At 31.8% G+C, this 23,933-nt stretch overlaps 1 protein-coding gene across 1 annotated transcript; it reads left to right on the top strand.

Annotated features, from left to right (window-relative positions):
* Window positions 1-1,759: 1,759 nt before the first annotated feature.
* On the top strand, window positions 1,760-19,031 carry LOC132722017 (UPF0764 protein C16orf89 homolog). Its single transcript, XM_060706416.1, has 6 exons — window positions 1,760-1,892; window positions 7,999-8,149; window positions 12,302-12,419; window positions 14,675-14,834; window positions 16,696-16,821; window positions 18,470-19,031. Exons 1-6 carry the CDS (start codon window positions 1,760-1,762, stop codon window positions 18,643-18,645), a joined length of 864 nt encoding a protein of 287 aa, XP_060562399.1. The 3' UTR covers window positions 18,646-19,031.
* Window positions 19,032-23,933: the final 4,902 nt, after the last annotated feature.

Here is a 23,933-nt window from a genome sequence, read left to right as displayed (position 1 = left end):
CGCTGGTTAACCTTTTTGGTTAAGTTTTCGATTATGTTTTCGCCTTGATAAACCTTTTGGTTACGGTTAATTGCTAAAAAAGTTCAAACATATTCACTTAAAACATAAAATACTTATTTCATATACATGTAAAAGTTAAATGCATTTCTAAAGGAATTAAGATGATCTTGAAAGGCATTTTTGCTTAATTATCTCCCTTTTTATATTTTTCCCCAAAACCATCACAAATATTCATTCAAACTTGAAATATTGATTGAATATCAAGGCAAAAATTTCATTTTCACAGAAACGGCAAATACGTGAAAAACATGCACAGTATGAAATGCACGGTGAACACGAAAATCGACAGACAAGCTTGGTCTTATTCGAAATGGGAAGTGTTTTGGGCCATTTTGAAATCTTGCATTTAGCATTCGTGTAGTACTCCTTGATCATTTAGTGTTCCTCACAGGTTTGCCGATCCGCGGTCGGGTGTAAGATAAGAGCGAATTTCACGATAAGCAGATATTATGTATATATACTTAGTGTTCATCCGCGCTTTTCTACAGAAATTAGAAACTTCGACGGGAGCGATAGCGACAGGAAAATGTTTCTAATTTCTGTAGAACAGCTACGGATGAATACTAACATATTTTAGTGTCCAGCTTTATTTGTCATCCAATGAAAACGCTGTATTTCTTAAAACTTGTGTGCGTTAATTTTCATAGAAGAACAAAAGTCGATACTATCTCGAATTCCGTTTATAGTCGCCTACTATTTTTCATACTACTTTATAGAACCGCGTAGTGACGTAATTAAGTGAATAATAATGAGGCCAAATAAAGCTTGACACTAAGTATGTTAGTATTCTACAGAAATTAGAAACATTCTCCTGTCGCTATCGCTCCCGTCGAAGTTTCAAATTTCTGTAGAACAGCACGGATGAACACTTTCATATACATATGCCGGCAGTTGAGTAAGCAGATGTCAAAATTAGAAAACGTACAGAAAATTTAGTACATTTTACCATTTGTCAAACACTATTTACGCTTGGACATTATGGCAAGTGATATTTTACTCGTCAAGTCGCTTTAAACTATGATAGATTCTCGGAAAATATCATTTAATAAGAATACCAATAATTAGTTATGCTCATATTGGCCTTGCTATTTGGTTGAATACAGCTAGCCGAATCTAGGCTTTTTATTTTATTTTATTGTCACATGATTACTTTTACTGTAATGAAAATCTTAATATGTTCCGTTTCATAACTAAATATTTCAATAAAATTTAATCTGACATTTTTCGAAAAACAAGACATACATTATAAATGTGTAACGACGATATTAATTATATATGTAACCACTTCAAATGATGCTCGTAGTTTTTTTGTCACGAGTATGATTAGAACTTTTTGATTTCTTATCGTGTCCTAATGTGCCTGTCGAGAACGTGATACATATGTAGTAAAGTTCAAATGACCATAAATACAAAGCATATGGTTCAAAATTAAACATGGAACAGATGCGTAAAGAAAACATTTTTATATTTATTGAAGAAACAATATGAATGAGCACTGACTTTCTGAATAAAAACACGCAAATATAATAGAAGCATAAACTGTTTGTGCAAATAACATTTTTTAAGCTTTCAAAACTGATTTTGTTTATCTAAGTTAACTTCTGTACCAGATTCTATCTAACACATACAAGGTTGTCTCCTTAGGATGCTAGGCTGCCGATGTTAGGCTTCTAGGGCATTATGCAAACTCCCAAGGCCCATGTCGTCAAGCACTTTAATCTTCCTCTTCCGCCTGCGAGACGATTTGCTTCCTCAGCCTACTAGGCCACATCATTCTGCCAACTCAGGCAGCCAGGCCGTTAGGCTGGCTCTCAATCCAATTTTACAGACAAGTTTGCACAAAACTATTTACAGAACAATGTTAATTTTGCAGTTTCATACAAATGGTAGACAATTGTATAATGATCAATACGTTCTTGTATAAGATCAGGTAAAAATCGAACGCAGAACAATATACATTTATTCATAATATCGTTGTATAATTTGCAGCGCATTTCCATATTATAATAAAATCACTCGCTTTCAAACAGACATAATTCGTCTTGATTAGGCAGATTTAATTGATATAATTCAACAATAAAACTCGAGTTCAACATAGAATTACATCTTGCGACATTTAACGGTAGTGTTGCGACATTTAACAGTAGGGGAAATTCGTGCGACATTTAACGTTACCATTGCGACATTCTTTATTATGCGACCCCGGATTATTTCGCGTATTCATGAATTCGCGATGGCAGGGTCAGAAATTTATATTCGCGTTTATTTGAATTTTATTTTCGCAATAAAACAGGGTAGGTTGAAGTTATCTTATACTGTGCGCTCTTATGCAAGGTAAATGTTACTGGTGTTAACAAGAGACGGTTTTTATTTATTTATTTTGTATACAACATTGTAATTGACTTATTATGAACGGTTTTTCTAATCATTTGTCAAATTTGTTTTTTGTTTGCAAATAACGTGTTTGATAAAACGTTAAATGTTTGTAAGAAGGTGTTATATACTTGTTTATAATACTTAATCTACCGTATAAAAGTTGTCCGTTGATCACTGTTTTACCGTTAATCAATTGTCATCTAAACAATATGTGTTCACATTTGTCTGTAAAGTGCAAAATTTGTGGATATTGTCTCTTTTTTGTGTTTTACATGCATGTATTCATGAGGAAAAAGATATGGGAAAAATCTTTAACCTACATATGTTAATTATGATGTATATAAAACATTGCACATATAAATTATTTGCATTCAGTAATTGTATTCATTAAAATGTATTCACTTTAACACAATTCGAAAAAAAATATCATCAGATTTATCTTTTATAATGTATGTTATGATATAAAATTTACGCGGCATCATGAATTCGCGACGCGGCCGATTCGCGAATAAAAGCGAAAATTAAAACATCGCGAAAAATACCGGATTTACAGTAACGGAAAATGATTTTGCGACATTTAGCGGCGGTTGCGACATTTAGCGGAAATGGTGCGACATTTTGCGGAAATGGTGCGACATTTAGCGGCAAGTGCGACATTTAGCGGCGTTGCGACATATAACGGCGTCACAGTGTTAAACAATATTGTATACTCTTAAATAACCATACGTGTTCGCAAAATTTGAGATCATTTCCTCACTCCAGAATAAATATCTTCATTGTGCACAATGGTCAAAAATTAAATCGGGCTGTAACTCATTCGAAAAATGATTTTCTATTAAGTCTGAATATATTTCATTATTAACTTTTGCAGATTTTCTGTTTTCTTTTTTTTATATTTTAAAAATGCATCAAATGATCTATGCAAAATCTTTAATCTTTATGTTTTGAGGCTTTTTGGCCTCTGTGATAGGCAATATGTGTTAATATATAAATAAATAAATAAATAAATAAATAAATAAATAAATAAATAAATAAATAAATAAATAAATAAATAAATAAATAAATAAATAAATAAATAAATAAATAAATAAATATAATGAATGAATGAATGAATGAATGAACGAACGAACGAACGAACGAACGAACGAACGAACGAACGAATAAAATAAACCTTGTCTTGTAAACAAATATTTTGATTATTTTAGATGATACTGAGACGCTAAATGTTTTGTTCTTAAGCTATAGTGTATTGTATGTTAAGAACAATGGCAAAACTTTGAAGTGGTATGTTAAAAGTTAGAATTTATATACCGTAAAGTAAATTTTTAAATAAAGCATAATGTGTTATAAAAGATTATGAATGTAGTTTTTATTTGTTAATAAGCATTTTATATTAACGAGTTATTACAGTAATATGTTGAAATTAAAGTCAGTGATTATAAACAATACTATCTTACAATACTTAACAATACTCATAATACTTCCGGAAAATAAATATGTAAACTTTAAATTGATGTTGTTGTTATAATAATATTAACATAGATATCTTGTATAATTATAATAGTTCTATTTTTGGTCACGTGCATATTTTGTACAGACTGAACATTTAAACAATGTACAATGTGAACCCATTCTTACATGAAGATTTAAAATATAAAATCCGCTTTAAAATTGTTGGCTTCTGTTGATAACATTGTAGTAGGTTTTGACATATTTTTTAGTTCTGTACTTGAGAGTAGATGGCCATTTGTTTTGTCTGTGCCTTGGATATTATAAAAATATTTATTTGTCGTGCTGAATCCATCAAATCAGGTCTTATTAAATCATAGATATGACACATAAGTAGTCTTCAATAGGTCACGTGACACTCATAATCAGTTGAAATCATTGGCAATTTTGTTACTATATATAGTAACAAGTGTATTAAATGCGTTTTATCTTCAATAGAATTTCTACGATACTAACCGAGACGTTCCTCTAGAAATCAGCCATGAAAATGACAGAACTCTGTACGACTATTGCTGTTTGAATTTGACATTACCCAAAAGTAAATAATGATTACGGGCCATAAAGGGCACCATTAAGAATCAGCTTTTCACTAATTTTATTCTTTACTACAAAGTTTTAGATATTTATTTATATATTAGCAAATTTCGTCAGTAAATGGTCATGAATGATAAAATACGTATACAAACATGTACATCACGAGTATTATATCCTACCTGTGACAGATACGGCAACAATCTGTGACACATACGGTTTTACAAGAAGTAACCATCTGTGACTTAAGGGACTCAAAACTAGTAACAATTTGTGACACAAACGGCTCCACAAGAAGTTACAACCTTTTACACATACGGTTCCGCAACACTAAGTAGTAACAATCTCTTAAACAAACGTCTCTAAAATGTAGTTACAATCTATGATAAATACGGTTCTACATGTAGTAACAATCTGATACACAAGCAGTTAACAAGTAGTTACAATCTGTGATACATATGGTTCCGTAAGTAGTAACAATCTGTGACACATACAGCTCTATATGTAGTTACAATCTGTGACACATACAGCCCTATATGTAGTTACAATCTGTGATACATACAGCTCTATATGTAGTTACAATCTGTGACACATACAGCTCTATATGTAGTTACAATCTGTGACACATACAGATCTATATGTAGTTACAATCTGTGATACATACAGCTCTATATGTAGTTACAATCTGTGATACATATACATCTCTCTATGTAGTTACAATCTGTGACACATACAGCTCTATATGTAGTTACAATCTGTGACACATACATCTCTATATGTAGTAACAATCTGTGACACATACATCTCTATATGTAGTTACAATCTGTGACACATACATCTCTATATGTAGTTACAATCGGTGACACATACATCTCTATATGTAGTAACAATCGGTGACACATACATCTCTATATGTAGTAACAATCTGTGACAGATACATCTCTATATGTAGTTACAATCTGTGACACATATAGCTCTATATGTAGTTACAATCTGTGACACATACATCTCTATATGTAGTAACAATCTGTGACACATACATCTCTATATGTAGTTACAATCTGTGACACATACATCTCTATATGTAGTAACAATCTGTGACACATACATCTCTATATGTAGTTACAATCTGTGACACATACAGATCTATATGTAGTTACAATCTGTGACACATACATCTCTATATGTAGTTACAATCTGTGACACATACAGCTCTATATGTAGTTACAATCTGTGACACATACAGCTCTATATGTAGTTACAATCTGTGATACATCCGGCACCACAAGTAGCAACAATCTGTGAAACAAACGTCTCTACAAGTAAGAACAATCTGTGACACATGCGTACAAGTACATGTATTAGCAATCTGTGACACATACAAATAAAGTATAAGTGTTTCGAGTAGTGTTGACAAATCTCTATCATTACTATTATTATTAGTTTTAGTATTATAGGCATACATGTATGTGTTATTATGATTTCAGATTAGTGTTTATAATGAAAGTGGAAAAGAAACCAAATAAAACAACACTTACGAAAACAGCATCTAAAACAAACAAAAAACAACAGCAAAAACAAGACAGGTCATCGATTGAAATATAATCTACCTATTTCTGTAATACCTCTAGCATTAAGACTGGTCAGTGTCCATACATTAGCAACATTACTAATATGAAGACTCTAATTTCAGTTGCATATTTCTCACCAGGCTTCTCTAATTAAATCCAGTTCGTTTCAAGAGGTTGTGAGGTTCTTTAATACGATATCATATGACGAGGATTTTCTTTATACGGATGCTAAATCAATTATCACATATCTCTAAAAAACAGTCTGGGGTTCTCGGGTTTACGGAAATTCTAATACATCTATAAGTAATGTATATATCAAAACATATACTCACTCACACGTATGTAAAAAGTTTTCGCATAAAATTCGATATACCGCTGAAATATTGAGCAATTTTAAATATCGTGTTAACTAAATCGCACAAATGAATATACATAATGAATTGGCGATTTTTACAAATGGTATAAATCACGCGTAGACGGAAGAATGATTCAAATAATTTCCATGTTTTAGTTTAAAGTGACATTATTCTCATATTTTTTAATGTCAAATTGAGTTGAATAAGTAATATGTGTCAAACGATTGACAATTAGAATTGTGATTGACCAATAATTGATAATTGAAAATTTTAACGATACAATATAAAAACGACTTTAATTATAAAAAGACTGTCCCCACTCTTTTTAAGAATTGCACGTTACCGATATTTTTAAAACGTTTCCGTTGGTCACGTGAATTATTGATTATTTTTTCTTAGCAAAGTATAAAATTGAACACAATTATGGAAAAATAACAAATTATTTTGATTTTTTACCTGTACACTGCCCAAACACCATTGGATGGGCATAATGGAACTTTGATGACGTCTATAACAAGTTTACGTTACTGTAATATGAACAAATGGTAGGCGAATGCACGAAGTTATTTAAGATGATATAAATATAAAAAAACTACGAGATCGTACTTTTTCAGTATGGTTTCGTGTTTCAAGTCAGCTGCAAATTATTACCTATAACATCATATCATAACATGCCAAACTCTATAACATTGACATATCTTATGTGATAAGAATCTGTATATTGACATTTCGAAGTTTTTATTTGGTACAAATATAAATTTTTTGTGCAATGCCATGCAACTATCATCTTATTATTTATTTTAACTGCATATTTTACTGGTGCATTAATATTTCTGTTTGATTTGAATGAGCGTAGAAGTAATGTCATGAAAACATTCAGTGATCTCGTTGAAACATATTGTGTTGACACGGAAACGTAAAGTGATGTCAAAGAAACATATAGCGATTTCATGATGAAATATAGTTATGCCCTGGAAACAAATAATGATGTCATCGAAAAGTATAATGATGTCATCGGAACATAATTATAATAGTGTCATAGAAACATATAATATTGTCATAGAAACATGAAGAAGTGATGTTTTGAAAACATATGCAATCGGTAGTAGTTGGGTTTGCAGTAAAGAAATTACGAATGAAATTTGATTTGGAAAACTGCCGTTCTGAACAAGAACAAAATTATTTGTCTCAATTAATTTTTAACTCTTGAAAACTGCTTTGATTACTGTATTCAATACAGATACAAAATTGTGAGTAGAACGAAAGCTTTAATCACATTAGAGAAACGCCCGTTGCGATTTCATGCTTTAGCTAACTGCATAGAACTTTATTTCTATTGAAATGAAAGCCAATACATTTAGGAATACAGCTTTTATTTATTGGAGTAGGCCACCATTACATTATATTCATAATCTATTGACAATTTTAGAAAATTCATTACAATTACATTTGTCCATAATCTTTGATGTTCAATGTTTTAAAAGTTTTAACAGTTTTTCTAATTAAATTTTTCAGTTTTGGCTGAGTTGAAATCTTTTCTTACTTCATTGATTGCCACCTTATCGTTTTGTTTATTTTTCCTTTTTTCATTTCAGGTACATTAAAAGTACTTCTATACCACATCGAAAATGACATAGAGTCATGGCCAATAGATGGCGCCACAATAAAAGTAATCCGCGACCTTCAGACACTAGCTACAGATATCAGCGATAAAGCATTGACCTATGTTGAAGCATCAGATCCTATGTACTATAAACGTATGAAAACAGTCTTATACTTACATTGATAAAGTCATTTGATCATTTTGTAGAATTTTAGATTACTTATTAATTAATTAATTACTTAAAGGAATAGGAATGGATGGATTGATGTCTGTCTAATATAAATATTCATCATTTAAAAAGAGGAACCATGACAGTTTTCCTATTGACATCAACCCTATAAGAGAGAAATTCGTGTTTTAAGACACTATTTTTAACTTGAGAAATAAGTTCATGGGCGCCGCCATTTTGGCTTCTGTCATTCTCGCGAGACAGACGAGACCGAGATTGTGACGTGTTATACCCACTTCCGGTATAGGTGTACACGCTGGTACAACTGAAATATATCTTGATTGAAGAAAACTTATTAATTTTATTGCGTACATTATATATTTTTTATGAAAACATCAATATGGAAACTGAATTGCTTTAATTAATTAATTGAAGACGCCGCGACATTAATTATCATTTGTCCGATATTCAAGCTTGTGATGATCCCACCACATGATTTAAGCAATGACTGCTTAATTTTTCAAAGATAAACAATAAATTTAATCTTGGGTACTATGAAAAAAACTTTCTTCAAATTGACGATATATCCTTTTATTTTGTACTTAATTTTCGCTAGGACAAGCTGTCCAAAAATAGGGTAACATCGCCGGTCGTGCGTATCTTTTTTTCAGGTCAAATATCAACTTAAATCCAATATGCTGAGGACGCGATTTTCCGCCATTGACGCTAAAAAATGAGAATGGCGCAGGAAAATCGGCAGCCAGACTAATATCGTATGAAAACAAAAACTGTCCGTTAGGTTATTTAGGCACCCAGTCAAAACTGGTACCAACAGCAACAGGTTGCCCATTCCCCTATAATTACGCTTATTTTCGGGTTTATCCAGTTCCCTAAAGCTTTTTTCCACGTTATCTACTTACCAAATTCCTTTCCCCGACAGATACGCATTCTCTACTACCGTAAATTTAATCCAATAAAACAAAAAAAAACATAAATCTACTTAATATTTAAAATGATTTATTGGTAACTGAAAAAAAATGTGTTGCTATTTTATGACGTGCTGTAATTTACTGACAGGTGTGGAACCTAATTCCCCCTAAGGTCATTCAGTTCACTGATGAAGCGTAAAAAAATAGATGTCTATTTTCGTCATTAGAATATATGACAAGGGTGATTAACCAATCAGGGCAACATTGTGCATGATCAGAAGGTCTGTCGGCACAGAGGGCATACAAGGAGCAATAAAAATCGTCAGGTACACAGTGTGACAGGAATATTTGGTGCAAATTAGGAACAATTAAAATGGACAATGCGCAGTATTAGACATAAGTAGTAAGAACCAGCAATTGTGTGAATTAATTATGCAAATTAGATTTTTGAGCAGCCAATTAAAATTATTTGCCTGCAGTTAATATTAGGCTACGATAACGATGCCCAGCATCATACGTTGACAGACATGTTAACAATTTACTTTTCAAAAGAGTTGCTTATATTTTTGAAATGCGTACATCAATTATAACATATGTTCACACCTTTAAATTTGAAAGTCAGAATCAAACTGCAAAAATTTAATTATATGTACTATTAAGAACACGTTTTAGTAGGGTTTATAATGGATGTGGCAAGCGTACGGGCCCGTACGGCTAGCCAAAAGTTTTAGCCGTACGTGAGTCACGTACGACTAGCAAGGACACACTGTATATTGGCTAGCCGTACGGCACTTTTCAAAATTTTATGGAAGTCGAAAATGCATAATATTATATTATGACTTTAAGCAAGGATTTTAACCAAGAAACAGCATTAATTGTCTTCGGATGTTAACTTTTTTAGAGATTAATCGCCTTGATCGCTATATATATATCGATCTTTGTCATCGCAAGATGTCGAGAAAAAATAGCCTTTGCTTGCATTTACACCAATTGAAATAGTTTCAAAATTTTGATAATAATCCTTTTTTGTGTTTCATTAATTTTAATTTTCGACACATTTAATACGAAAAAGAAAACAACAAAACACTGAAAATGATTGTTGTTAGGCTCTTGATAATGCGACAATTACCGACGGTACTGTATATGAAGTTTGTCCATCAAGGAAAGTTTGCATGTTCCGTGAAAGGCATTCTAAAATTCTATTGTCAGTCACTGGATAGGTTTTAATTAAGGCTAATTAATTGATTGACTGTGCTTTTATGTTCGATATTTATCTACTGTTTTGAAAATTATACAATTATTTTTGCATTTCACCGTTTTTGTTTTTTTTTTTCATTCAATGTTCTTTTTATCTATTTATTCCACTCCGATCATTTTTTATTCGATCCATGTGCTTAAAATTAACAAAAATAATTTAATAATTCATACAAATAAAACAACAAATGATAAGTATGAAAATCAAGAATTTTATAACGTTCGACTTCCATATAATTTTGAAAAGTGCCGTACGGCTAGACTAGATGGGCTAGACAATACAGTGCGTCCTGGCTAGTCGTTCGTGACTTACGTACGGCTAGAACTTTTGGCTAGCCGTACGTTTCTTTCTTTATTTATTTTTTTTTTTTTTTTGATATTGTTGCGTATTTTGAACCATAAAAAAATCTCCTCTACACCTCCGGTGAAAATTAAATTGTCTGGTCAATACTTTATTATATTAATATTTCCTTACGATTCAACTAGATTTATCATGAATCTAAAGATGTGGGGAAAAATGACATCACGCGCACCTGTTTTTATACGGCCAATACACAAACATGGCCGCGCTTACTGATTTGTAGAAATCGGTGATTTAGCGATTTAAATTTTGATATCATTCGTTTAATATTATTATTTGGCGGCAGAAAATTTGCAGATTTATTATTTATAGTATTCTTTTTCTGAAATCAAGTTTCTATTCTAACCTTGTCTTTCCCTTTAAGTAATTAATTTTAATTACCTTTTAATTACTTTTTATTTATTTATTTATTTATTTATTTATTTATTTATTTATTTATTTATTTATTTATTTATTTATTTATTTATTTATTTATTTATTTATATGTATTTATTTTTTATTCGTTTTTTTTTTTTTGTTGTTTTTTTTTTTATTTATTTTTATTCGTTTTGTTAATTAATAAATAAATTTATTAATTAATTTATAAATTATCTTACGCACAATCGTAATGAAGTTCATGAAATCCTTGTTTGGTTAATTACCTTTTAAAGTAATCGTTAAGATTGTTCACATATATCTTCATATAACATATTTATAAATATACTGATAAATAAAAGAAAATGTCAACATTTTCACATTTTCAACTCTTGGTGGCCTGGAAATAGAGTTTTCTTTGATAAAAGCTGTCCAGGGTTCTTGTTTGGGGGTTATATAATAAAAAGTGTTGGTAATCTTTCTTTTCATTTCTCTTTTGTGGTTCGGTTACATTATTTCCACTTTTATCTAGGTCTTATGAAGATTTGGTATCTCGATTGCAAGCAAAGACTTTCCCGGAGGATTTTTTATCTCTTATGGTAACCAAAGAATATATATGAGGCAATGCGCGAGGTTATATATAATATATATCTCTATCATATATAATGGAACGTTCGTAATTCATGCCTTAGTAGTTAATTGCAGCCCAATGGCATCCATTCCTGTTATGGCATGCCATGTTTCAATAGGAGACCTTTTTTGTTGTTTTGAACTTTAATTTACATGTATATGTATAAAACAAAATATTTGTTTATCGATAGCTGCAACAATTGAGATTATATAACGAATATATCGGCAATTTGGAAAGATCTTTCTTTTTATTAAAATGTTTACCTCGTCAAAATCATAATAATGAAAAAGACCAAAATCCCTTTTTTGATGTTACTGTTTACTTTTTTATTCTTTTTTTTTATTATTATTATTTAAAGGATTAGGTATAATATTAGTATAGTTTAAGCTATATATCCACGAATATATTCAACAAATAAATATTTATCACATAACTGATGAACTGCCGAAAAATATATAGACTCTGTATCAACAATTTCTTGTTGCTATTGTTGTCTTCCCTATCAATTCATTGTCATTCTTTTTCAATTGATATAGCGATATTTCAATGAATGTTGATAATGAATTCATGCTGGTAATATGTTGCTCTGCATTTCAGGCCAAACACAAAAGCCAAATGTCACATATCATCACAATGCTGGACAAAGATGACCCAGATGGGATACAACAGCTATTCTTTAACGCACGAAATCTTCTATATAATGATCGCATATCAGGCAAGTATTATAGACTAATTCATGCAGTATACCCCGTGATCTCTTCTGACATCATTTGTTAACCTTTGCCATGCTAAATTTTGTAAATCACTTTTTTTTTAACTGGACAAAAGCATCCATCATTTTTAGAGGGTAAATTTCTGACTGAAAGTACTGACTGAATAACGAACAGTGGAGACAGTGGTCAGGTGGCATTTCATTTTACAGAAGCAAGAATTAAGGAAACTGCTTATTCTAAGAACAACATAAAATAGGCTATTTTGTTTCTTTTTCGCGTACAAATCCAATAATCTTATGTTGTTACGACGCTCTTTTTACATTATGTATAATGTATAATTCACTAAGAAGTTAGTATAATTAAATAAGAAAAATTATGTCCATCTCGTATAATTAGAGTTTTGTTCCTAATTCTACTGAAATAATCAAATTTTCGATATAACACTATTTAAACTAAAATGTGTAAGTGACGGAAAATACGAAAATATTTCAATCATTTAAAGGATTAATTATCAGTGAATTCTTAAAGACACATTATGCCACAGAATTTCATTTTACTTTTTTAGAAAGGGCAAATGTTTAAATAATGGTTTTAAAGAATGTTAGATGCTTGTTACGTGAAGAAAGAAGTGATAAATCTGAAAAAATTTGTCATAAAAGAAGTAAAATGTAAACGAAGTAGTATTTTGACCTCCATTCAAATACATTTATTAAAACTGTACGTATTGCCAAAAACACACAAACACACACACACACAACGAAATATGAAAAAGATGGCACAGGTAATTGGCGAATGTGTAACTTTTTAGATACTATTAAAGTACAACAAAATTTAAAAAGTTTTTGAAAAATAGAAATAAAAGCATTTCTGAGGCATAACGTGCCTTTAAGTTTATATCCCTCCCCAGGACAAAAAGGTCCTTAAACGATTCCATTTTCGACTGACACAAGTCAGTGCGTTTTCACAGATGTGGTAACTGTTTTTCATATTAAATGATCGAGTTGTCACAGAGAATATTTGTATGCGACAGTGGTTTACCCCCGGGAATCAATTCAATACCATGATTATATGGCTAGATGTCACGTGATAGCAAACGATACTATCTTATCTCCACTTAAACCTTAAAAGCTGAAAGCTAGGGACAGATTTGTGTCTTGCGAATCCCACTGAGAAAATGCATTTGATGTTACATTAATCGTTTAACTTTTTTTCTGAAGAAGATCAGCAGTTTAATAATGATTATCAAAACACTCTTGAGGTTTGGTCCTATAACTTACTTAGGCTGTGTCTATAACTCGCTTATATCTCGCTATATTGGTATCAATAACTCGCTTATATCTCGCTATATTGTTATCAATAACTCGCTTATATCTCGCTATATTGGTATCAATAGCTCGCTTATATCTCGCTATATTGGTATCAATAACTCGCTTATATCTCGCTATATTGGTATCAATAACTCGCTTATATCTCGCTATATTGGTATCAATAACTCGCTTAGGCTGGGTCTGCCACAACTCACTACATTTTGGGTTTAGTCTATATCTACTTAGACTGTTTCTGTAACTACGATATTTTGCTAGGGTTGTGTCTAAATCTGCTTATAGACTGTGTCCACACAAGAGTTCCATTTCTAATTAGAACCGAAAGGAGGAGAAATTTCAAGTACATTACGTTTCTTAGTTACTTAAAATTTAAATGATAACTTGATAGTTATCATATAAATGTACAGGCAAAAAGGAGGTACATGTACATCTATTTTATTATGTTTATAAAACGATACTTATTATGCTCATAATATTATAACCTTTAGATCTATTTAATAAATCTGTAACATTTTATCATTTAAATCTAAAACGATTTTACCTGGTATTACAAATATTAGGTACAATATTAAGAATTCAGCTGTAAAAGCTATCGTGGTTGTTATATTTGTAATATTTAGAAGTGTTTGAACCTAGTATAATAGCCTGCTGGGTGGCTACATTATCAACCCATGCGACCAGGTTAGACCCATGCGACCAGTTTAGACGAAGATCAACCAGCACATCTGTGCTGTCACATCATGCCCTGCACAGTTCGCTATTCAGCCAGGTTTTATTACTAAATTTGCCTTACAAAATGAAAAATAAATGTCCAGTTTTGTTGTTGTGGTTGTTTTTTTGTAAAGATGGACAAGTATTTTTAACGGGGTATATAAGGTTTAAATAGACAAAACATACTGCATGCTGATATATAAGACAATTTTATTTTGCAGATGGGATGCCAGGAAGAAATGAACAAACAACGAACACTATTGAATCAACCACCTCCGGCTGACCTTGCAAAAACCTTCTGTGCCTCCGTTTACCTAGAGGCTTTACAAATAGAAAAGAATAATTTCCCCGAACTGAGAAGGGACCTGTTCATGGAACAAGGTACAATATTAAATTTTGTCTCGTTCGGTTGCCGATCTTTTGTTGCTTCTCTGAGATCATTGGCTGAAATTCGATAGTAATCCATTTAAATATTGTCATATAATACGTAAGAAACCATAACAAAATACATGGTAACAATAAGTTTTCCTTCCGGACTTCAAATTCAATAAGGAGGTGAATTAGCCATGCATATATACGTTCGCAGCAATAAAATGACATCATTTATTCATACACTTGTTAAAGGCCCATTACACCTCAGAAATGCTATCATTTTATTTCACAAAAACTTCAAATGTTTGGCATCTTGTTACAGTTTTAAAAATACTCATTTGCCATAAAGATGAACTATCTTTGCTTTGTTGGCAATTGGTATTATAATAGTGAATATGTTTATTGTATGAAAGTCAAAATACTACTCAGTTAACATTTTGCTGCCTTTACGACATATTACAGCACAATATCAACGCTACTTTCTTTAGCTCTTAAGCATATTACATGCTCTTAACCAATTATTTAAACATCAAAAAACAATGTTTGACATTTCTGAAGAATTATATAAATATGGATGTCTGACGCATAATGTGCCTTTAACCTTTTCCTTTCTTCGACCTTGTATATTCTGTATTTTCGTCTGCATTAACCCTTAATCTGCTGGAACCACCGTAAGTAATTAGCCATCGCCTTTCTGTCTGACCAGGCTCTATACTGTTGGTAGCTCAATTTATATATGTTGGTATTGAAATCCCTTAAACTTTGAATGGACTGTTCCAAATTCAAAGCTGGACAAGTCCATTCAGCAGATTGAGGGCTAATATTGATAAACATAGCAAAATGCTGCAATTAATTATTCAAAAGAACGCACAAACTATCCTGGTTCTATAAGCTGATAACTTTATTGTCGCTAGGTTGGGTAGTCTCACGGGGTTATCTCTTTCATATATGATTTTCAATAGTTCAGTTTGACGAAGAGAAACAAAACACAAATACAATGTCACCCCGTCTCTAGGGTGTTAGTTTCTGTCAGATATCATTTATATTGCGATGGGAGAATATTAATGAATTATTCTGTATTTAATAAAACATTTTCCATAAGTGGAAATGACTTCTGTAATTATGAACACTTTGATCATTTTGAATTATTGAGTTAATGTTTAAGAATTAAAAAAAAACTTAATTAGGATTTAGTGACCAAAGACTTGTTTGTTTTTTAATTGGAGATAAGCACGTTTTTAAATCTTACTCTGCCTATAGCAACAATTAATCTAATTAAATGGAATAAAACATTCAGAAGTGTCTCTATCCGATTGCTACTAGAAAATATTAAACGTTTTTTAACAAAATGTCATTTAACGTCAGTCTCGTGTAACAGATCATGTTTTTGTTGAAGGTTATAAAATACGCCCGAAAAAGGGCCAAATTTTAATACTTTTATTGTTTCTAATGTATGCTATCTACTACATGTTGGAATGGTTTTTAAGTTAAAGGGTATAACGTTATTTGAAATATTTTGTAGATTTATTAAAGGTAAAATAATGTTATTTCTAATATCTTGCGGTCGATTCTCAAAATAGTTATACCAAGAATATCTCTATTATTTAATACGCATGAATAGTGTAAGAAAGTAGAATAAAACGTTTGGAAAATATTATGATTTTATTTTATTACGCTCTGTAGCCGTTCAGCAATGCTTTCGTGCGTTTGTCATTCACTCTTAAAGAAATACACAAACACAATCCTTTCATAAAACTATTTTAAAATTTTGAACTATTTCTATTTTTCAAAATTCAAACAATATATGTGTAATCTATATAAGCTTTATACACTTTAACCTAATGTATTATAAATACCGAACTATTTTCAGCTGCCTTGTGTGGTGCTATGGGATACAGATGGTTTTTCACGCCTGAATGGTTGGAAACAATAATAAGCTGGCAGGATAATGAGTCCGGATGTTACAAAGGGGAAACAATCCGTGAAAGTGACGTTGGTAAGAATTTATCAGTGATCTTTGCACACAACACCCTTTGGAAGGCAAAGATTTTAGTTGTTTCAGACAGATGTTGCTCCAAAGAGATAAAATTTATTGCAAAGTCTTACGCAACTTGTAATTGATCTATAGTATTTCATAACAGTGTCAAATCTCGGTCTTTTATCATACTTTGGAAAAGATTATTGATAATAGCCGAGATGTTCCGATTGACCATTGTCTGCTAGTTCAAGAAATACCAAAGTTAGCAAATTACTTGTCTAGAAATGAATAATAAACCATTCAAAGGGGAATTTAAAAATCATGTACACCTATGTCACGAGTTTGTACAAGTACATGTATCTACATGAGAACAGTGTCACCTTGTGAATTCATTAACAATATTTACACTTTTTTGAAAAACAGAAATCAATAATGTACGTATGTAACAATATAACTAAAAAAGATGACACCTTAACATTTATATGACGTACAACTTAACAGATTTGATAAGATATTTTATGCAACTGATTTACAATGGAAATTCCATTGTTTCGAAAGACTATATGGTGGCTGATTTGTGCCATGTCGTACTGTCACTCCGCGGAACGCCGGGCGAAAACATGAGGATTACGACAAAGTTTCGACATGGTCTTACATCTGTATTTTCGCCTGGCCCCCCGCGGGTGGAAAATACGACATAGCACTTGGAAACTTCGTCGTATTTTCGCAATGCGCTCCGTGGGTCGCAAGTACGACAAATGTTGACTTTGTCGTATGTTCGTGTTTTCGTCTTGCTCCTCGCTGACCGAAAATAAGACAAGGCACAAATCATTCACCATAAAAGACCACTGGTAACTATCAATTTAAACATTCAAATCATTCTCAAATTTGTGACTAGTGTGTACTAAGTCGAAGTTTGAAAGTTTGAGAATTTTGAAGCGTGAACTTTGAAGCCTCAAGCTTGATGTTTGAAGCATAAACGAGCCGCGTCACGACAAAACCAACATATCTGCGTTTGCGACCAGCATGGATCCAGACCAGCCTGCGCATCCGCGCAGTCTGATCAGGATCCATGCTGTTCGCTATCAGTTTCTCTACTTGTAATAGGTTTGGTAAGCGAACAGCATGGATCCTGAGCAGACTGCGCGGATGCGCAGGCTGGTCTGGATCCATGCTGGTCGCAAACCCATTATGTTGGTTTTGTCGTGACGCGGCTCAAATTAAGAAGTATGACGTCTGAAGCGTGATGTCAGTGTATAACGTTTAGTTTCCATAGTTCACAATTATGGTGGTCAGACTTGAACTGAATGTCACCACAGGTCTATTAAAGTTTAAATTTTATTTAAAATTTGAACAACCTGTTTGAACAAAAGTGTTTTAATTCCTAAATCGTATATGTGATGCACAATATATTAAGCTTGTATTTGCATAAACATGTTTTTTTATTGGCCAAAAGTTGTAAATATTATTTATTTTTTATTTATTTATTTGGAAAACTAAGGTAAAAATGTAAATAATATGTTTGACTAAATGAATAATTTTATTATTTTGGTTTCAGTATAAGCAAATCATTTGTATATCTTATAATTTGTTAAGATACATTATACAAATCCTTGAATCGTTACTATACAATGCCTAGTTAATCTTTCATTTATTATTGTTTTAGAATTCAGAGGTACCGAATCGTCTCTAAACTTGCGTGTTAAGCGAGAAGAACGTGTGCTCGAGGACGGATGTTTGAGCCATACAACTGCGGTGGCGGCCGGTGCTCTCGCCATGTATGTGCGGTATATAGCCGAGTATCAGCAAATGGTCTTTGAACAAAACCAGATTTTCAATTGACGAAAAATGTGAACAAACTAATAAAAAAAATGAACACAACAATTAAATACTGACACTGCAACTCAACCATGCGAACTGTTGTTGTCTGGTGTATAGTGTGTTACTTTGTGATTCAAACATAAGAGGCTTAGAGATAAACTCTGAACTCATAACATTGCTTATAAAACAAAAGTGATTGTAAGAAATTAATAAAATTATTTGTTTATTCATATAAATCATTAACTTTTAGAAAAAAATGTCATCATCCCTCTGTCATCTACTCTGTTATTTGTTGTTTTTTTTTCATTTCCCCACTGCACCCGTAATGTGTTGTTCTATTGACGCTTTTATCAGTTTTGTCCCTTCCGTTTTGTTCAATAAAATCTGTATGTTGGGATATATCTTTACATTTTGTGTTAATTTTCTTTACCTTGCAATTATATGCAACTATATACACTTAACACATGCACGCACGCACGCATAAACACACACGCGCACACACACACACACGCACATACGCAGACACACACACACACACCTACTGGACTACGCCTTATAATTAAATGTGAGGACACCATCAATTGCGGTTGGGGACACACATTTCTAGAAAGAGTAATGTCATCAAATATTGGTAAATGTAACTGCATTTTCCCGTCTTTGTTTCCGTAAATTCTGATTTATAAAAGTCGATTGTGAAAATTCGACATGCATACATTACTCTGATGTCATCGCAGACACACATGCAAATAAGGAAATAATTTTGCATATAAATATATACATGTATATGATGCTGATGCTGATAACATAGTATAATCACACACCGACATACACATGCAAATAAAGACATTAATATAGTTGGAACGATATGAATCATGTCAGGTTCATTAATTCCCGACAAATATTACAACCAGAAAAGAATGCATTTTATGTATGTAGTAATGTTACACACACATTTTTATTTATTTTCTTTATATAGCTAACTGTGTCTAAGTAAAATGTGCCATTTCACCAATCTCATGCACATATTTTTAAAACACATTATATCCCCAGAAAACAAATATTTTTTCCTTCTTTAGAAAAGGCAAACATACGTTTCATTATGTTTAAGATAATGGTTTTAGAGCATTTAAGATGTTTACAAATGAAGTAAGTGACCGAGGGGTTAGAGTCGATGACTTTTAATCCAGTTACCTCTCTGGCGTGGGTTCGATCCCCGGGAGATGCTTTGGTAGTTTAGCACGGAGGAAGGTAGTCTAGTACTGGTGTAACTCTCCAGGAACGATGGTTAGGAAACTAACCGCCTTTATGAATGAAATAGTGTTGGGAAAAGGCGTAAAATGAAACAAACAAACAATTGAAGGAAGTACCGGTGATTGTGAAATTATTTATTATTAAAGTAGCGAAATGTAAACAAAGACCATACAAATCACTAAATCAATATAACTCTACGACTTGTCTTAACTTACCTGGAGTAAAAGATGGTTGAGCTAATTGGCCAGTGGATAGCCTCTTTTGAAGTTATAACAGGACACCAAAAATAAGAATAAAAGCATTTCTGGGGCATAATGGGCCTTTAAATGTAGTACAAGCAAATTGTCAGTGTATCGTCCTTTAACAGACAGACAATACTACAGTACAGTGATTTATTATTTTAAGGACACTTCATTTGCTAACCGTATTAATATGAAGTAAATACGTGTCATACTTCAGACTGCAGACGAATAATCATTATGAGAATCTAATAATGATTGTATACAAATATATTGTCAATAAAGAAGGATGGTATTTTTGTCTCAAATTATATCATTCATTATCATCAAAATCATTAGTGTGATTCATTCCCAAACAGTACTTTCTTAAAAACGCTTTTATAGTTTCTAGCCAAGTTATGAAACTATTTGTTGGGTAAAGTCAGTGCCCATAATTTAGACGTAAATGGCTCATAGTGACGTGCTTGTGAAATAGTAATTTATACACCAAATTATTTCGAAATCAGTACAGCATCCGATGATAAAACTTTACCGGGTATGCTTCGCAAGAAAACTCTATGAAATGACTATATTTTTAAAAAATGTTTTTGAATGATATAGGGGATAACATTATTGTATTTCATTCTTATTTTTCAACAATATGATTTCTAGACCCATTTTGTATGTCCATGCAGTAATACGTCAAATTATGTTAAAGCCCTATTTGCAATCGGCGAAAAAATAACCTTGCCCGTATCTGAAATATATTTATTTTATGCTTTTCAGTGGATTACTGATTTATCCGTGAAAATTATATTTGATAATTTCACAGTGAAAATTATCAAAATATAATTTCACACTTTTCAATGACGAAACTACTTTTTTAAGATTTTCCCCATGTGGTACCTCAATTTTATTTTTGGTGACTATTCCGACAATGTCAGGCTGTTTAAAGAAAAGCAAACCTGAAATTGATAAATAACTTATATGTAAAAAGTAATAAAAAGAAGAAAACTTACAGTAACTTACTTCTATTCATTCAAATTACCAATCACCAAATATCGTCTCTTTAATTTTTTTGTTTCATTTTTACAGTCTGAAAAATACATTCCTTCCACATGCAAAACTGCTCTTGACGACATTTGGGAATATTTAAGTATCCTACGAGCAAAAACTGCCGTATGCTTTATGAAAACCTTAAAAAGCAATGGCAGCTTTCAGTCGAAGAATATGTAAAACAACCCAGCGTTCGTAAGGCTTCCAAGTTTTCCAATTTCCTATCCACTTTTTTGAATGTTTACACATCTGTCAACACTTATTTATTGTCTGTTACAATCCTCAAATAAGTTTTCTTTCTTTTAAAAAGGTGTATGACTAACAAATCCAAATGATATCCCTCTGAATCAAACACAATTATTTTCATCCAGTGAAATACACAACTTTAAAAATGGCGGCCGCTTACATTTAACATAGCCAGGACTAATATAAATTCGCAGTCAGTAACAGAAATATGGATGGATGGTTGGACTTTTTCTCCTACTAGAATTGTTTGTTTTTATTATTTAAACAAGCGATCAGACATATTTTTTTAATAAGATGAATACTATCACCACCATTTAACGTTGATTGTGGAACTTATTTTTCAGCCCATGACTTCTTGTATTTAATGAGAAATTCGACTTTTTTTAGGCTTTAAATGGGGAAAACAGATTTTAATATTAACGTAAATTTCGTTTTAACTTGTTTTTAAGCATAAAATAAAAAGAAAATTTGTTTGTTTGTTGTGTAAGATGTAATTTTATTTCATCTCGTGAACTTTAAAAACAGTATTCTCACTCGTGGCTATGCCACTCGTGAGAATACTGTTTTTAAAGCCCACTCGATGAAATAAAATTTCATCTTACACACAAACAAACAAATATCCTCTATCTCTTTTCCTTCCATTAAATCCAAAGTTAGGTATAGGGTAATGTGGATCTTACCTTCACAGAAACAGTGAAACAAACTTGAATATCACTCCGTTTACAATTAATAGAAATGAAGTAAAATTCTAGAAAGGAGACATCTACTGACAACAATTAAGGGAGCGGTGACTTATTGGCTTAGTGCCTCTAAATCCATGAATCATGAGTTCGAGCCCAATTCGGTTTAGGATCATGTTTCCTTCATATGACACAACTGCTGGAAAATGACTCGCAAGTGATTACTATAAGCTGGATGAACTTCGAGCAAAAACAAATACATTGTATGTTTAAAATATGAAAGCAAAATCGAAAGCTTGAAAATAAAATTAGAAAGATTATGGAACGTACAACAAACTAACGACTTTAAATACTGAAATAATTAATCGTTATTCAATCCTCGGCATTAAAAGTTACGCCTATTCGGAATTCATTTATCGCACAGGGGGTGACGGCTTGAAAGGCAGGCTTTTGCTGGCGTAACAGCCCTTTTCAGGGCTACCTCCCTCTTATTGTCTCCGGTTACTGTACATTTAGGTTCTCATTGGCCGCCGTACAGTGAACCACTTTTTGCTCAAAATTCATATCTTTGGCTAACACTCCGTGGAAATCGCATGGAGGTAAATTATCACCACTTAAGTTTGTACTTTAAGGGAATTACTGGTGATATGTCAGGGGTCCATACTCGACAGCGAAAGCTGCATTTTGTGCCTGAAAGGACGGATGGACTTTTATTAAGCATAGACTAGGGTCTGCAGAGAGCAAAGAAATTAAAATCAAATGCATGTACTTGTCTTTCTATTTGAAAGACCCTGTTGTAAATAACAAACTTCTGTTTTATAAAGTCTTCGATTTAAAGAGTTGACTAAGGACTAAGAAAAATTATGAAGCATATAATAACAAATAAAGAAAAGAGTTATTTAAATTTAATTGACATGCGCGTGTACAAATCTTACATTTAAAGATCCTGTATATTTTAATTGAGGTTGTATACCACACTTAAGTGAAATTATATATATGTATATTATTATGCTTATAAAACAATTTTCAAACATCGAAAAATATGTAAAATATGTACTGCAAATATTTGTAAATATTATATATAATCATTAAAATATATCCATTCGTTTCTTATTGAAAAATTTGACTTAGACTTTATAGAAAATATTTTCTTATTATCTCCCTTTATTTTGATGATATGTTAAATTCGGTAATATCTCTATAAATAATGCTTTTTGGAACTTACAAAATTGATAAATCTTAATTTGAGCATCATCTTTATGATATAAAACCATAAAAAATTTGTGTTACAGGATCTTTAAAGGAAATAAAGAACAAACAATAGCAATACTATCGCTAAAGATTATGGATGTTCCCCGATCGTACAATTTTTTTAAAAGTATTTTATAAAATATATACAAAGTAAGCTAGCGTTTTGGTTCATTGAAACTGTACTGTCACTTATTACATGGTTTCTATCACTGTGTGTAGCTTTAATCAGATTTTATCCATTCTTTTCAAGTCATTCTCTGGATAGCCATTTAAACGCTCATAAAGGATAGCACTGTGGTTGTTGGACACTGCATCGAGGTTTTTATCAAGGTTCTTCTAATTACACGTACAAGCATTTTTAAGTTTGACAATTCAAAAACTTACTTATTAATTTAGAGTCTCAATGGTCGAAGTTCCATTAAGATTTAGTATATAAGTATTGCTAAGGGAGGTAATTCAAAAATTAAGATAAAAATAAGCAAGTGATGATTATGGGTCTTTGACACTGCAATTTCTCTCTTTGGTCCCTATTTATTAATGTATTTTAATTGTCCATACGTATAGTTTTAAAGAGTGGTATAGGATAAGATGTCTTGACTTTTGTTTG

Source organism: Ruditapes philippinarum, unplaced genomic scaffold, assembly GCF_026571515.1.
Source record: "Ruditapes philippinarum isolate M1 unplaced genomic scaffold, ASM2657151v2 ctg1589_1_1_1_1, whole genome shotgun sequence".
Lineage (NCBI taxonomy): Eukaryota > Metazoa > Mollusca > Bivalvia > Venerida > Veneridae > Ruditapes > Ruditapes philippinarum.
Note: the sequence above shows the minus strand (reverse complement) of the source record. Positions and strands in the feature narration are given on the sequence as shown.